This window comes from Nuphar pumila, chromosome 14, assembly GCF_984573655.1.
Source record: "Nuphar pumila chromosome 14, dmNupPumi1.hap1.1, whole genome shotgun sequence".
NCBI classification, from domain to species: domain Eukaryota; kingdom Viridiplantae; phylum Streptophyta; class Magnoliopsida; order Nymphaeales; family Nymphaeaceae; genus Nuphar; species Nuphar pumila.
Window position 1 is genome coordinate 7833901 of NC_143262.1, and position 16682 is coordinate 7850582.

A 16682-nucleotide genomic window follows, 5' to 3' on the forward strand; every position below is an offset into this window, starting at 1 on the left:
AGGCCGAGATACGGACCGATACTGAGAACAGATATTCCTATGATTCATGGTTTTTGGGCAAAAAATCTATAGCACGATTGGCGAGTGAAATGAGTGACAATCTTAAATAGGGATGGCAGTGGACCGGGGCGGGGGACATGGTCTCCACCCCCGCCCCGTTTCCAAATCCGAACTTCCATCCCTGCTGGGGATGGATTTTAACCTCCACTCCTGTTTCATGTCCTCCATCCCTGGTCCAAACGGGGGCGAGGCAGGGTGGGGCCCCGTTTTTCTTTGGTCTATAGTCATCCTTTGAAGGAATGGAGACGGGGCGGGGCGGGGCGGGGCAAGGCAGGGATTGAGACGGGGACGGGGCTGGGGAAAGCGTAAGTCCATCGATCCCGGCACGGGGATAGATTTTAACCTTCATTCTTGCCTCCATCCCCGTTTCATGTCCTTCGTTCCTGGTCTAAACGGCGCGAGGCAGGGCGGAGCCCAGTTGTCCCCCAGTCCACTGTCATCCCTAATCTTAAAGGGCGAACCGACTTATGAAAGGGAAGAGCATGAACCTCATACTGCATCAGCTAATTTTGGGCTGGCCGCATTTGCTTGTACCAATTGTGTACGTTTGAATCTCCCGCACGTTTTCCAAGTTTATGTCTGCAAATTGTCTCAGGCCTCATCCATCATGTGTGGGTCCAGTCTGAATCTCCCGCACGTTAGTAAAATATTTAAGGATGACAATGGATCGGAGAAAAATGGGGCCCAGCCTGACTCGCCCCGTTTAGACCGAGGATGAAAGATAAGGAACGGGGATGAAGCTTAAAATCAAAACCCGTGCGGGGTTGTATGGATAGAGGGTAGAATTTTGAGATGGGGGCAAAAGTGGAGACCTTGTCCCCCCCCCCCCCCCCCCTGCGCCTCTGATCCACTGCCATCCGTACTTGTGTTTCAGATTTTCTTACCAAAATAATTGAAAAGTTGAGCTAGCAGCAAATGAGGAAAGACAGTCTAAATGGATGAGGCAAACTTTTCTAAGGTTAATACAAAATCAGATATGAAAACCGCACGTAAGTTCCCTCATTGAATAAGGTTGTTATCATGTATATGGTCATTGTAACGCACCTAAAAAAAATACATATTGTTGAATGAAGAAGATCCACTCAACAAATAAAAGAATAAAGAGAGGGAGGAGTAAACTTAGTCGTGGATGTAGTCGAACAACAAAGAATTTGTGTTAATTAATTGATTTTGTTATTTTCAAGTTTTATATAATGTTTTCACGGCATCAAAGCTTCGATTTTCTCATGGTTCGTGTTAAGAAGGTTGCCATTCGGCTCCATCACTATATCATCAAACCATGGTTCATTTTCGTCGAGCTCAATATTGCATGTGCCAAACTGTTACTATACCCACAATTCCTATCTTGGTTCTATTTAGATCAGTCTATACCCACAATGCCTATGTTGGATCTATTTAGACCAGTCCATTTATATTTGGGGTTTGAGGTCTGGATCTTGTATTTTTGCATCTGATTGTTAGATAAATCATGTGAGCCTACATATATTTAATCACACATTATATCACATACGGTTGGGTCATATGATATCTCATACAGTGTTGTCTTATTATGTGTAGAGACCTCTTGTGCCTTCATATGTTAATTTTAGATTTTATGATATGATAAATTAAAAATAAACTATAAGGTGGTTACAATTAGGTTATGGTCCCCCAAACCATATATATAGTGGCCGTCCTCTTTTGTTTCCCCATCAAGAAAGAAAAAACTATACCTCTCTCATTAGGTTTAGAGAAGAAAGCAAAGGCATATATAGAGGTTCTGGAAGATCCTTCCCGAGAAAGATCTATCGAAGCACCAATGGATTAAGGTATGCTTTTGCATCAAGTTTTAGATTATGTCATTTTCAATAATTTAGCACGAACACGTCAACGATCTATAAAGTTTTTCTGGTGAATTTAAAATCCAACAATTGGTATTAGAGTGGCTTGCTCCTATTGAATCATTGGAATATTCTCTTTTTTTTTTTATATTTTATATTTTTTTTATTGCAATCGGCGATCTATGGTGGATGACTTTCGATGCAGGCACCGTTTGGTGCCTTTTACGGTTCTCAAGGAAAGGAAAAGGATTATATCCTCTTTCTCTGGTTTTCTTTCAGTGACCAAGCGCAGGCAGAAGAGAGCCAATTGGCGCTCCTCGCGCCGTTCGACAACACCCAGACAAGAGGGAGGGCCGTTCGGCCCTCTTCTTACAAGATAGGCAAGAGGGTCGATCGGCCCTCCCTTTTTCTGTTTTCCTGAACGACGGACGACGACCTGGGGGGGGGGTGTTCTCCCTTTTCTCCTTGCCGAACGACGAGTTGGTATCATTCAGATCCCCGAACGTCGGACAAGGGGTTGTCACCGTCCAGATCGTAGGATGCTGGACAGAGAGGGTCATGGCAGACCAGATGAAAACTGATGTTGGTCTGGGCATACAGTTTGCCCCAACCACCGTCGGTGACCATACGAGGCCGACCATGATCGACAATGGTGCGAAGGGCATCCAACTCACCCCAGTCACCATCGCCAGGTGTCTCAAGATCAACGACAACCGAAGACCTCTTTGATTCAACCTTTGTCTATCAGGGACAATTTGGCCTATAACCGAATCAGTGACCTGAAACATTTTGTTTTTGCCATCGTAGTGATCCGCAACGCCGATTCAACCCTATTCTGTTGACTCGGCTCAGGCCAGGCCGATTCGGCCGTTAAGCCTAGGATGGTTCGGCCTTTAGCCAACCAAACCACACTAGAGTGCCATCCTAGGGTAGGATGACACGCAGGGTGGTGCTGTCCCGGGCAGGATGACACCCTAAGGTGCCATCCCAGGATAGGACAACACTCTAGGGTGCCATCCTAGGGCTGGACGAAACCTGCCATCCTTGGACAAGAAGGGCAAGAGTGCCATGCTAGCGCAGGACGACACTCTAGTATGTCATCCTAGGAAATTTTATTCGGTTCTCCTTTTGAAATCCCGATCTTTAAAACCGAGTATTTTGAATAAAAAATTGAGTGTCTACACACATCAAATGGGCTCTTTTTAAGCCAAGCTAAGTATGTCAAGGATTTACTCGAGCCTGCAAACATGGTAAATTGCAAACTGGTCTACACACCCATCATTTTGAAAATTCAGAAAAGTGAAAAGGATGAACTTTTTTTTGGTGATCCAACGTACAATCAAAGTCTTGTAGGTGCTCTTCAGTACCTAACCATTATTGTCTTGTAAGTGCTCTTCCACCAGAACTGTCATTCAGTGTCAATTATGTTAGTCATTTCATGCATGCACCTATTATCTCACATTATCAGGCTATTAAGAGAATCCTTCCATCTGTCAAAGGAACCATTGATTTAGGTCTTCATATTTTAAAGCAAAGCACAATGGATCTTTGTGCCTTTTCAGATGCATATTAGGCTGGCTTTCCGAACATCAAGAGATCGTCGACCACAGGTTTCTGAACCTTTCTTGGAAGCAATTGACATCACCTGCTTTTGGCTGATTTCATTGCTTAGGATCCCTTGCAAACTCATTTCCAAGAATATTGCTAACAAATTGAAAGCTGCTGTTCAACAACTAATCTCGCCATTCTAATGTGTTTTTTTCCCATCGCAGAGAATACATGATTGTGGCTTCATGGTGAATGAGGTTGTGCACTCCTTAACCAGTCAAAATCGTCCTTTCTTTATTCTTAAATTGGGCATTTACAAGGATTTTGACACTGTTGACTTTTCTTTTTTGACGTGCCTCTAAAAGTTTCATGGTCGCTCTCAAAGGACGGCCGCGTCGTGCTATGCTTGCTTCATTATCTGAATACGGAATGGATTGGCTACCTGGGGATGCTCTTTGGATCAAGGGAACACTCCCCAAGAGTTGTTTATCTTGCTTGGTGTTTATTGTCTGGTAGTGTAAACACCTTAGACAGAGATTGCAAAAAGGTGGGATTACAACTTGCCAACCGTTGCGCGTTATGTGAGCAGGTGGGTGAATCGGCTCAACATATTTTCTGGCTATGCTCGTTTTTTCAGTCACTTTTCAAACTCTCCTGGCCAGATAATATTTCCATTCAGTTTGGTGAATTGGGTTGCTTAAGGCAATTGGTTCTTGGCCAAGTCAGATTACAAAAATCGGCTAAATGGATGAAAGTTTGGAGGTTTTGGCCATTCTGTGCAGTGTGCATGGTGGCGCACCTGAGAGGAGAGGAACAATAGGATGTTCCTGAACGTGGTGTCTTCTGCTGTTTCAGTCAAACACGGATCCCATCATTTGAAATAGGATGGGTTCCATCGTACATTCAATCCTAGCTATCCGGCTAGATGATTGTGCTGGATGGTTAGCATTGAATGTATGATGGAACCCATCCTATTTCAAATGATAGGATCCGTGTTAGTTTCAGTCTCGTCTGCTGTTGAAGGAGACATGTCATTTGCTGTCAAGGTTGCCTGGCTCAAATGGTTTGGTAATGGAAGAATTGGTTCTTGATTCAAACCTGCTCTTTAGCCGTCCCTTCTTTGATTACCGATTATACTCTTGGGCAACAGATGACCCCTTGTTATCTGCTGATATTTTTCTGATATCAATGAAATTTTCCTCCCCTCAAAGAATGATTACCATACACGTTCGTTTTATGCATGCGTAGCAATATAGACAAGGATGGAGCTATATATTTTCAGTAAAAATACTAATTGTTGTATACATGACATGGATTCATTGAAAAATGAGGCTTTGCTGCCATTGCAGGTAAAACGGAGGCCTTATCAAGGACCCAACCTGTACCCAAAAGGCTCAATAGATAGTAAATTAATATTATTAATCGACTATAACCCTTCAATTATTGCACCAAACGTGTCAATACTCAATACCACATTCATATGGGCAAAATTAGCCCTGACTTGATCCAATGAGAGAGAGGGGGTAATTGTCAATGACAACACAACAACAACAACAACAACAACAACAACAACGCCTTCATCCCAAACAATTGGAGTCGGCAATATGAACCAAAAAAAAAATCATTTTGGGTCCTCCACATGAATCCTTCTCCTCCAATCATTTCTATCCAATGTCATGTCCTCAGTGAGGTTCAAAGCCTTCATATCCTTTCTTATCATCTCCATCTAAGTCTTCTTTGGCCTACCCAGACCTCTTTTAGCTAATATATTTTCTCATTTCTCCATCTTTCTAACCAGAGCATCATTAGGCTTCGTCGGATATGCCCAAACCATCATAAACGATTCTCACTCATCTTATTTTCAATGGGTGCAACACCTACCTTCTTACGTATTTCCTCGTTCCGAATCTTATCTTTTAGTGTCTTCCCACACATCCATCAAAGCATACGCATCTTAGTTACACTCATTTTTTGAAAATGATGTCTCTTGGCAGCTCAACATTCCGTACCGTATAGTAAAGCGGGTCTAATTGTTGTCCTATAAAACTTTTCTTTCAACCGCAATGACATTCTACGATCGCACAACACTCCAGTTGCATTTTTCCATTTCATTCACCCAACCTTAATCCTATGATTTACATCTTCATCAATTTCTTCATTCTTTTGAATGATAGATCCCAAATATTTGAAACAGTCATCCACACTTGCCAAAAATAGTGCTGGTGGTGATGATCATTATTAATAATGGTGGTGATGGTGAAAAATTAAGAAAAAGGAAAAATAGTCATTTAGGGCCACCCTCCTAATTCCAAATATGGGACTGTGTTTTCTTGGAAACTTTCAAACAAGGATTATTATTCTTTAACTCAGGTTAAACCACAAGTCAAATTAAATTATAATATTGTCCTTTCACATTAAGAATTCTAAGTACGGTTTAATATTCTGTTTTCATATAAATGAATATACATGTATTTTTAAATTTTCAAGGAACAATACAAGAAATAAAAAAGAATCACATTTTTCAAGATGATAGATGTCGCCCTGAGGTCCCTGTTTAACTGCTTTCACGGTAAGTTTGTCGCATTTCTATAATTTCAAAAAAGTATGGTCCATATTTCAAATTATAGACAAAAGGTTGGGCCATAAATAAAAGTTTTTCAAAGAAAATTGCTATGACCACCACCATGAATTGCTTGTCATCATTTGGGAGACCTTTACTTTACTATATTTTTTTTTTGCGTCACCCACATCACACCTGGTAGTAAAATTCTCTTTTCAAAGTCTCCTCAACCTTTGCCAAAATCAAAGGAAACTTTTTGATTTGGGCCCACCCTTTACCTGAAATTCTTTGTTAAAGTACCAACATCTCAACAATCTCCGATAAAGGCTTCAGGTTTTGAAGGAAGTTTCAGACAAGAATCTTGGGTTAAAATATTTTAGACAAGACAGTCACAACTTCCATTCTTTTGTAAAGTTTCTATTTTACTCATTATAAACAAATGATTGCCTGCTATGACAACGGAATTTGCCATTTCTCTCTCTCAAAAAAGAAAAAAGACAAATGGAAACGAGGGCTGAAGAGTATTTTAATCATTTAAATTAAATAAATAAAATTAAGTGGCCGAAGGCAATGGCAAGTCATAATAGATTCTTATTTGATAATATCCAAAAAAAAGAGGCATGTCTTTGAAATTGATAAAAGGTAGGTCTAAATAAATATTTTTTTCGAAATTAGAACGGATTATTAGTGCTGTAGATGACATCATTGGTGAGCCTCATTATTAGTGCTTCGATGAATACGGGAGATAAAGATGTCAACGTACAAAGAAAACGTGTTTTGAAATATCAGCTGATTCATGTTCCAGGTTATTGGAACTAGCTTTACTTGGACGGTCCGTTGGGCCAAGCCGACTCGGCCACTCATGCGTAGGTATCGGGCTGATTCTTGGTTCTTTATACACATGGGTTGGGCTTGAGCCTGCCTGCGACTGGCCTGATGGGCCAGAGTTATTTATTAATCTTTTAATAATATAAAAATTTAAAATTAATATTAAATATTACAAAGTAATTTGGTTACTATTAATATTTACCTAATTAGTTAATATAAATATTCAGGTTTATCAGCCGATCGGGATAAATCTCTGTCCTTTATATACATGGGTCGGGCTTGGGCCTGCCTGTGTATCGATCGGCCTGATGGGCCAGAGTAATTTATTAATCTTTTAATAATATAAAAATTTAAAATTAAATATTAAATATCAAATATTACACCGGAATTTGGTTACTATTACTAACTTACCTAATTAGTTAAATTAAATATTCAGGTTTATATCGGCCTATCAGGCTAAATCTCGATCCTTTATATACATGGGCCGGGCTTGGGCGGCTGGGCCTTCCTGTGACCGGCCCGATGGACCAGAGTTATTTATTAATATTTTAATAATATATATTACACAGTAATTTGGTTACTATTACTATTTATCTAATTAGTCAAATTGATTTAAAAAAAAAAGATAATTAATTGGGTGCATGGGAAGTTGAAACCTTATTAATTATTACTAATTACAAATGAATTTGGGTCCGGGCTGAGCGAGACCCGGACCGGGCTGCTTTTCAAACCCGAGCCCGTTAAGAATCAGTCCAAAACTTGGCCCATTAGAATGGGCCACACTTAAAGCCCGGCAGGTCGAGCTCTAAACGGGCCCATATTCAATTTTAAGAATGGTGAAACTACAAACTCTAAGAAGTGAATTTGATTCTTTAAGAATGAAGGAATCTGAAACGATTGAAGCTTTTTTCAATCGAGTCTTCTCCATTGTTAATCAAATGCGAGTAAATGGTGAAAAACTTGAAGATCAAAGAGTTGTTGAAAAAATATTGAGGAGCTTAACTCGCAAGTTTGAACATATTGTTGTTGCTATAGAAGAATCCAAAGACTTATCCACCTTGTCCATTGATAGTTTAATGGGATCACTTCAATCTCATGAACTTCGTATAAAGCAATTTGATTCTCCTCCAATCGAACAAGCTTTTTAGACACAACTCTCTATTCGTGGTGGTGCTCGAGGACGAAGAGGAAGAGAAAGATGATATGGAGGTGGTAGAAATCAAGAAATGAAAGAAGATGCTTGTGATTCATCTTATTCTATGCGAGGAAGAGGTCAAGGTAGAGGTCGAGGTCGTGGTCGCTCTCTCTCACAAGTTCAATGCTTTCATTGTCAGAAGTATGGCCACACCATAAAGTTCTGTAGAAAGAGATTGACAGAAGAAAACCAAAAGGAGGTAACTTTCATGCATGAGAAAAATGAAATTCTTGATGATGAAATTATCTTTCTTGCTTGTGATACCAAAGAAGAAACACATGATGAAGTATGGTATATTGATAGTGGTTGTAGTAACCACATGACTGGAAACAAAAAATTATTTGTGGACTTAAATAAAATGGTTCAAATTGAAGTTAGAACAGGTGATGATAATAGGCTTGCTGTCAAGGGACGTGGTGATATTCTTGTTAAAACTAACCATGGCAGCAAGCACGTCACCGATGTTTTCTATGTTTCAGGCCTCAAACATAATCTTTTGAGTGTTGGGCAACTTATTCTAAAAGGATATGATCTTCATTTCAAAGGAGAAATATGTGAAATTAAGGACAAGAAGAATGCTCTCATAGCCGAGGTGAAAATGACTCAAAACAAAATGTTTCCATTTATATTTCAAAATGCTGCTCTTCCTTGTTTCAATACTATTATTAAAGATCCATCATGGTTGTGGCATCTTCGATATGGACATTTGAACTTCAGTTCTTTATCTCTTATGTGCAAAAAACATATGGTCAGAGGCATGCCTAACATTCATCAGCAAGACAAAATTTGTGAAGGTTTTGTTCTTGGGAAACATCACAAAGACTCTTTTCCTGGTGGCAAATCTTGGCGAGCATCAAAACCACTTGAGTTGGTTCATTCTGATCTATGCGGCCCTATGCGCACCACATCTATTGAAGGTAATCGCTATTTTTTAACATTCATTGATGACTTCAGTCGAAAGACATGGGTTTATTTTCTAAAAGAAAAATCTGAGGTGTTCAAATATTTTAAGCAATTTATGACATTTGTTGAAAAGCAAAGTGATCTTTCTATTAAAACCTTGCGTACTGATCGTGGGGCTGAATATATGTCAAATGAGTTCGAGGAATTCTTGAAAAAGAAGGGCATCCATCATCAGTTGACTACTCGGTACACACCTCAACAAAACGGCGTTGCGGAAAGGAAGAATCGCATGATCATGGAGATGGCAAGAAGTATGTTGAAATCTAAAGGTATGCCTAACATATTATGGGCTGAATCAGTGGCATGTGCTATCTATCTTCTTAATCGTGCCCCCACTAAAAGTGTTCAAGACCTAACTCCTCAAGAAGCTTGGAGTGGGCAAAAACCATGTGTTGCTTATTTGAAAGTATTTGGCAACATATGTTATTCTCATATTCCCGATGAACGAATAAGCAAGCTTGAAGATAAATTTGAAAAATGTATCCTTGTTGGGTACAGTGAATGCTCAAAGGCTTATAAGCTTTACAATCCAATCACCAAGAAAATTATCATAAGCAGAGATGTAAAATTCAATGAAGAAGAATCTTGGAATTGGGATGGAGAGAAAGAAAATGAAAATTCACATTTCATTAATAAGGAGGAGAGTCATGAACCAAGTGGTGATGGAGATACTTCACTCTCCTCTCCATCTACACATTTATCACCATCTTCCTCATCTTCAAGGAGTTCTGAATCTCCTCCTATGAAGACAAGAAGTCTTCAAGAAATTTATGAAACAGCAAGAAGAAATCTTGAGGAAGACTTGGTGAATTTTGCTTTATTTGCAGACGCCGATCCAATTACTTATGAAGAAGCATCTCAAGAAGAGAAGTGGAGAATTGCTATGAATTAAGAAATGTACTCGATTGAAAGAAATTATACTTGGGAGTTGACTGAGCTCCCAAATGGACACAAATCTATTGGCGTCAAATGGGTATATAAAACAAAATTCAACTCAAATGGAGAAGTTGAAAAATGCAAAGCTCGGCTGGTGGTAAAAGGTTACAAGCAAAGGTATGGCATTGATTTTAATGAAGTTTTTGCTCCTGTGGCTCGCCTTGAAACAATTCGCATGGTGTTAGCTTTGGCTGCTCAAAGAAAATGGAAGGTCTTTCAAATGGATGTAAAATTAGCATTCTTGAATGGTCTCCTTGAAGAAGTGTATATTGATCAACCTCCGGGTTATGTAAAGAAGGGTGAAGAAAACAAAGTGTGTCGATTAAAGAAGGCTTTATATGGGCTAAAACAAGCGCCAAGGGCTTGGTATAGTCGCATTGATGGATACTTCTTGAGGAATGGATTCAAACGGTGTCCTTTTGAGCATACTCTGTTCATCAAAGAAGGCAATCAAGGGGAGTTCTTAGTCATATGCTTATATGTTGATGATTTAATAATTACCGACACTAGTACAAGCATGTGTGAAAATTTCAAGAAAGATATGATGCACGAATTCGAAATGACTGACATGGGGCTTCTCCATTTTTTTCTGGGCATTGAAGTAAAGCAAGCCGAAGATGGAATATTCATATCTCAAAAAAGGTATGCTGAAAATATATTAAAGAAGTTCAAAATGGAGGGTGCTACACCTCTTAATACTCCTATGGAAGTTGGACTGAAACTTAGCAAAAATGATGGTAAGAGAAAGATCGATGCAACTCTCTATAGAAGCCTTGTTGGTTGTCTTATGTACTTGACTGCTACAAGACCTGATCTTATGTTTGGTGTCAGCATGATTAGCAGATTCATGAAATCTCCTTCTAATACTCATTGGGACATAGGCAAAAGAATTTTAAGATATGTGCGTGGCACTATCAATTATGGAATTCATTATAAATGTGTTGAAGATTCAAAATTGGTGGGTTTTTGTGATAGTGATTGGGGTGGAAATAGAGATGATAGTAAAAGCACTTCAGGTTTCGTTTTTCACATTGGCTCAGGTGCAATCTCGTGGGCATCGAAGAAGCAAGCTGTTGTTGCTCTCTCCACAACCGAAGCTGAGTATATTTCATTGGCTCTTTCTAGTTGTCAAACTCTTTGGCTAAGGTGGATTCTTCATGAGCTGAAGCATCCTCAATGAGAGAGCACTCCTTTGTTTTGTGACAATAGTTCAGCCATAGCACTCACCAAAAATCCAGTTTTTCATGGCAAAAGCAAGCATATTCGAATAAAGTATCATTTCATTAGAGACTTGGTCAAAGATGGAGATGTCAATGTCAAGTTTTGCAAGACCCAAGACCAAGTGGCTGATATATTTACAAAAGCATTGAAGAATGAAACTTTCAATAAATTGAGAGAGAAATTAGGTGTCATTATAGTCTAGCTTAAGAGGGGCTGTTGGAATTATAAGCTAGACTCTTCGTATTCCTCCCTCATTTTTGGGAAACTCATTTTACTTTAAGGCTTGTTGGAATTATAAGCTAGACTCTTCGTATTCCTCCCTCATTTTGGGAACTTGTTTTACATTAAGGCTATTTGCAGTTTTCTATAGAACTCTTTGGGTTCCTTTCCCATTTATTTCTTTTCTTTGAAAATGTAATAGTCTTTTAGTTTTTCTATAATAGGAATTTATTATGTAATTAAATTCTGGTTGGGCTTGAATGCTATATATATATAGCAGCCATGTATCCTCATTTTGACAAGTCATTGGAATGTATTGAAGCCTTTTGTAGCCTTCTCCTTCTCTTGCACCATTTCTGTGAGTTTTTCATTCTAGAGAACAATCTTCTTCTCTAGTTTGTTGCTTTATTTCCAACAGCGTGTCCTTAGTGACACGTACAAAGACACACTGGTTTCACACGGATTCGTATAGACATTATTGTTAATAATTTTAGATAGTTTTCATTACTTCCATAATATTTCAATAAAAAACTTTTTAAAATTTTAAAATACCAAAAAAAAGTTTTTTTATGAATTAAAATTAAAAGTTTCCGTTTCTTTGTGCCTCATTTATGAAAAAATTTCAAACTTTGGGTAAACCCGCATCTCAAATGACTACTTTCGGAACACCTAGTAGGTCCCTAATTGAAAATTTTCCTTTCAAAAAATAAGGTGGAAAACCGTGAGAACAATACCTGTCACATGTGGTCCTCCTTCTATTGTTTCTTCCATCATTTTGTAGGAGAGTGCCCTACTTCGTAGGGCAAAGTGAGCCGGATGGCAACTTCATATGGAGAACTAAGGGGATGTTTTGACGACTGACAAGTTGCCAAAAATAATATTGATGTTGATGGTGGAAAATAAAATTGCTGGAGAGAGAGAGAGAGAGAGAGAGAGAGAGAGAGAGAGAGAGAGAGAGAGAGAGAGAGAGAGAGAGAGAGAGAGAGAGACTCTAATAGATCAGGCAGAATACCAGATCTATTAGTAACATGCATATTTCGGATCCATATTCAATTTTAACAATAATCTTAGTCAAATATAGGCTTGCACTCGTATCTACTGTAAAAAGTTTGGATTTGGATTTTGATGAGGTCGAATCCAGACTGCACCCGATCGGTTTGAAGCCCTACTTGGAATTGGTCCTTATGCTATGCATGACCGAAATAGAGTGATTGTACAATTGAACGACTAACATAACTCAAATGATGAGGACTATCCATGTTAATACAAGGGAAAACGAAACCGAAAGACCTAACGATCCAGTGGAAACAAATTTGAGATTTTATTGCATACATAAGATTTCAAGGTTTATTAATATTCCTAGATGGACAATGAATCGGAGGTAGGCTGCCAATCCACAGAAGACAGTCCCCATTTATTACATAGAGAAGGTGATTTAGCTTTAGTAGTAGACACGACTAATTAGATGATGTTACAAGGAGCCGGCACGTACAATATCATACATGATCCCGGTAAAGCTTTCCAATATCTCTGACACTAATGAACAAAATCAAAATACCACATGCACGCTGTTGCCCGTTGTGTTGTGCTGCTTCTTTGAGATTAATGGATGCGTGAGGACCAAGGACGATATCATGATGCTTGCGCCCTCTAAACAATCTTTATTTTACTTACGTTCAAGTGTCATAGTCAAATTTGGGAAGCCACTGCTGGAGTAGACCAAGGGCATCTGCAATTGTGCTGGAGATGGATTCTGATTTGAGGCAACTTGGAGGCTGCACCACGCCCCCGCTGGTCCCATATGCATTTCGACAGAAGGACTCAGCAGTTGTCGTCCCATATTTCAGTTGTATGCCTGTTAGCTTTATATCTTCACAAGGGGCAACCGAGCTGCAGTTGAAATTTGCAGCTATTTTTGTTGCAGACGTCCCTATAATGTTATTGTAGCTCACTTCTGATATCTTTACCCCCGAAGTCTGAAAACAGAAACAGAAATAAGAGGATTTTTAGATTAGGGTAAGGCAACCATCATGTGATGAAGACGGCATGCAGCTTCATATGTTCGTGCTTGTAGCAATAACGATGTATGGATCATCTATAAGCCATGTTCAAAGCAACCAAAATCCAAGCAGCCATCTTTTAGAATTTTCGTCAGTGACTCGAGCTAGTCATTTCGGTTTGGGAGTTCGATTTTATAAATTAAGCATCGAAACTTAATTAATTACCTGACCAGGGCAATCCTGCTGGTGCGGACAGTAGCTCTGGTCGATGATGATGGGGTTGTTCACGTTAATCATGGTAGCTCCGTCAAATACAACTCCTTTAGCAAATCCTTTGCTCAACCTAGCCCATGATTTTATCCTTAGTCCATTCTCAGTCCCCGTGAATATTGTGTTTTTCACTGTGACGTTTTGCACGCCGGCTTCATTGGGGTTCTTTCCCAGACTTCCAACACTGGTCCAGGCACAAACAAAAGCATTGCCATCATGGTTAGCATACACATGATAGAAAGAAAAAGATAAAGGAATCACAACTAAGGTTTGGATGGGTTGCAGTGCACCTGATGCCATGTCCAGGCCCACAAGTGACTTGTTGGATCCACAGGTTCTCGGTCCCCGGACCAATGGATATGCAATCATCTCCGGTCTTAATGTTGGCATTTATGATTGTAACGCCTATAGATTCTTCAACGTGTATACCGTCTGTGTTTGGACTGTTGCCAGCAGCAGTGGCAGTGAGTCCCTCAGCATGCACGTTGGTGCAGCTGTTGATGACGAAGTGAAAGAGCTCGCTATCGACAGAGGTGATGCCCTTCAGCACAATATCCTTAGCGTTGTTGAAGATGAGCGACTGGACCAAGAAAACAAAATGAGACAAGATGTGAGTAGATAACATAGCTGCTAGGTCAGCTAGCTACTTGAATATATCGATGAGAGAGCAACCAAAAATGGCCGATCTCATCGATATATTCATATAGACTAGCTAGGTCAGCTACTGGAAAGTTGCAAACGGATCAAGTCGAGCCTAGTTGGGTCTTGGGTCAAACCTGCATGGTAGGAGTGCCTCATGGTTGGATGGACCCATATCAGATCCAGAGGACCTTCCATGTGTGTGTGTGTGTGTGTGAGAGAGAGAGAGAGAGAGAGAGAGAGAGAGAGAGAGAGAGAGAGAGAGAGAGAGAGAGAGAGAGAGAGAGAGAGAGAGGCTCTTACAGCCGCACCAGCAGGGCATGATTTAGTGCCCGCCCTTTTGCAAGACCATAAGTTTGATCCCTTGCCATCCAAGTACCCTCCCTGAAACGTCATCCCCACCACTTTGTCGAACTTGATCCAGTAACCAGCAGCTGCATATGTTGTGTAATCAGCCAATGCCAGCAAATGGCCATCAACCTGGACAGTGGTATCACTATTCTTGCAGGGGCCTGTGAACAACACCGGATACAGCAAGAACTGCCGATCAGATGGTACATACATCGTTGCGGGCTGCGACGAAGCGCATGCCGCAGACCATGCTTTGAGAAATGCTGGACTGTCGTTGGTCACCCCATCCCCTTTAGCCCCATAGCTCACCACGTTATATAGGTATGTGCCGCTTGCCATGCGGGAAAAGAAAAAGATCCAAGCAGTAGTGACAAGGGTAAGAAAGCACAAGGAGCTCTCCATGTTACGATTTATTAACAGTCTCTCTCTCTCTCTCTGTGGAAACGAAAATATGAGGAAGGCGTACTACTAGTAATGGCAGCACGTAGTAGTAGTGGTGGTGGTGGTGTTGGCATCCAAAGGGTTATATATAGCACTATCACCACTCCCTAAATTTGGTCAACAGTTGTTGTGCCTTTGAGCACGCAGCCGCCCTTCTTTGATATGTCATGAAAAGTAAAGGTAAGGACTCGTGTATCAACAGCTTTTGTTAACTTCATCCCAATATGTATACAAGTCTTTTGTTGCTTTGTATAGTATGCAGTTTCTTAATGAGCTTGTAGGGTAGGGTTTGCCTATTTGGACCCAAGCCTTATCAAAAACCGAAAAGACCTTAACCAATTAAGTATATTCGAAATAAAAAATAAAAAATGAACGGTCATGATCTTATCAAAATGTATCATGAGATGCAAGGTCTTTCACATCCAACTTGTTAGAGTAACATGATATTACGAAATAAGCAATGTTAAGCTCATCCTCAACGTGCGCTCTAATGGAAAGTGCATGAGAAAGTGTGATTGATGGACTCGCTGATACCATACGCACATTTACTGCAAAGACTTATCTAAAACTCATATTTATACATTGAGCAAACACAACCCAAGTTTTGACCAAGAGCAAACAATTAAACCATACTAAACACATCTAGTACGGTCAATTAGGGTCGACAAGCTAGATACTTCTGCACCTTCATTTGGCAGACCTCTACCAGTTATACAACCATACCATCTGGGTTTGAACTTGCAACCTCCCAACACAAGGTGACGTGCAGTAACTGCTCCTGCCAGACAAGCAGAGCCCCCCGTTGGTGGAATATGCCCATGTTGAATAAATTTGTCCACATGGATGTATTCAGCATGAGAAAAATAGTAAGAATCGACTGAAATATATTTATACAAATATGAATTTTTTGTGAGGTGAAATTTTAGCAAAATGTAAGCACTAAAATTTTAACCCTCCGAAAATCTGATATACACGTTTGGAAAACATAACCACAGGGCTAGTTTCTACTAAACTAGACGTGAACTACATCGGCAAGGTCAGATGTGCAATTTCTAAATTTGTAATGAAAAGATCAGCACAAAAAAATACAAAAACATGGCTAACTTTTTTGGTTCTTTTTTTTCAATGGAAGAAAACTTCAACGGGATAACGAGTAGAACCAGTTCCACCAATTAACATGCTCCATGTAGCCTAATACCATTAGTGTCCAAACGGGCGCAGCTTGTCTGGTAGGAGCAGCTAGTGCACGTCACCTAGTGTTGGGACACTGCAGGTTCAAAACCCAATGGTATAGTTGTATAACTGGTAAGGGTCTGACTAACCCCAGCTTGCCTTTCAAAAAAAAAAAAAAAAGTCGGACCCCAAAGGGTCTGCATCAATGTTGTTAGTATGGGTATCGGCCCTATATCGTTTGGCCAACGATTCAGGTTTATCGGCCTACGCCAATACTCAAGTGAATCGTTCGGAATTGGATAAAAAATAATTAAAATATATTACGGGTCAATTAAAACATGACATGTGTTAAAACTATTAAAATAATATTAAAAAACAATTTCAAGTATTTTGTATGTTTATTAAAAAATAATTGATTCAGGAGTGAAGCGTATCTATTTTCTACCGATATGATATAG

At 39.8% G+C, this 16682-nt stretch overlaps 1 protein-coding gene and 1 pseudogene across 1 annotated transcript; one reads left to right on the plus strand and one right to left on the minus strand.

Moving 5' to 3' along the window:
- Nucleotides 1-10583: 10583 nt before the first annotated feature.
- Nucleotides 10584-11090, plus strand: LOC149816243 (secreted RxLR effector protein 161 pseudogene; annotated as a pseudogene).
- A 1562-nt stretch (nucleotides 11091-12652) lies between these two features.
- LOC149816244 (polygalacturonase-like) lies at nucleotides 12653-15105 on the minus strand. Its single transcript, XM_089987457.1, has 4 exons — nucleotides 14563-15105; nucleotides 13911-14200; nucleotides 13576-13804; nucleotides 12653-13326 (listed from the first exon to the last, which is right to left on the minus strand). Exons 1-4 carry the CDS (start codon nucleotides 15010-15012, stop codon nucleotides 13027-13029), a joined length of 1269 nt encoding a protein of 422 aa, XP_089843583.1. The 5' UTR covers nucleotides 15013-15105; the 3' UTR covers nucleotides 12653-13026.
- Between the last annotated feature and the right edge of the window lie 1577 nt (nucleotides 15106-16682).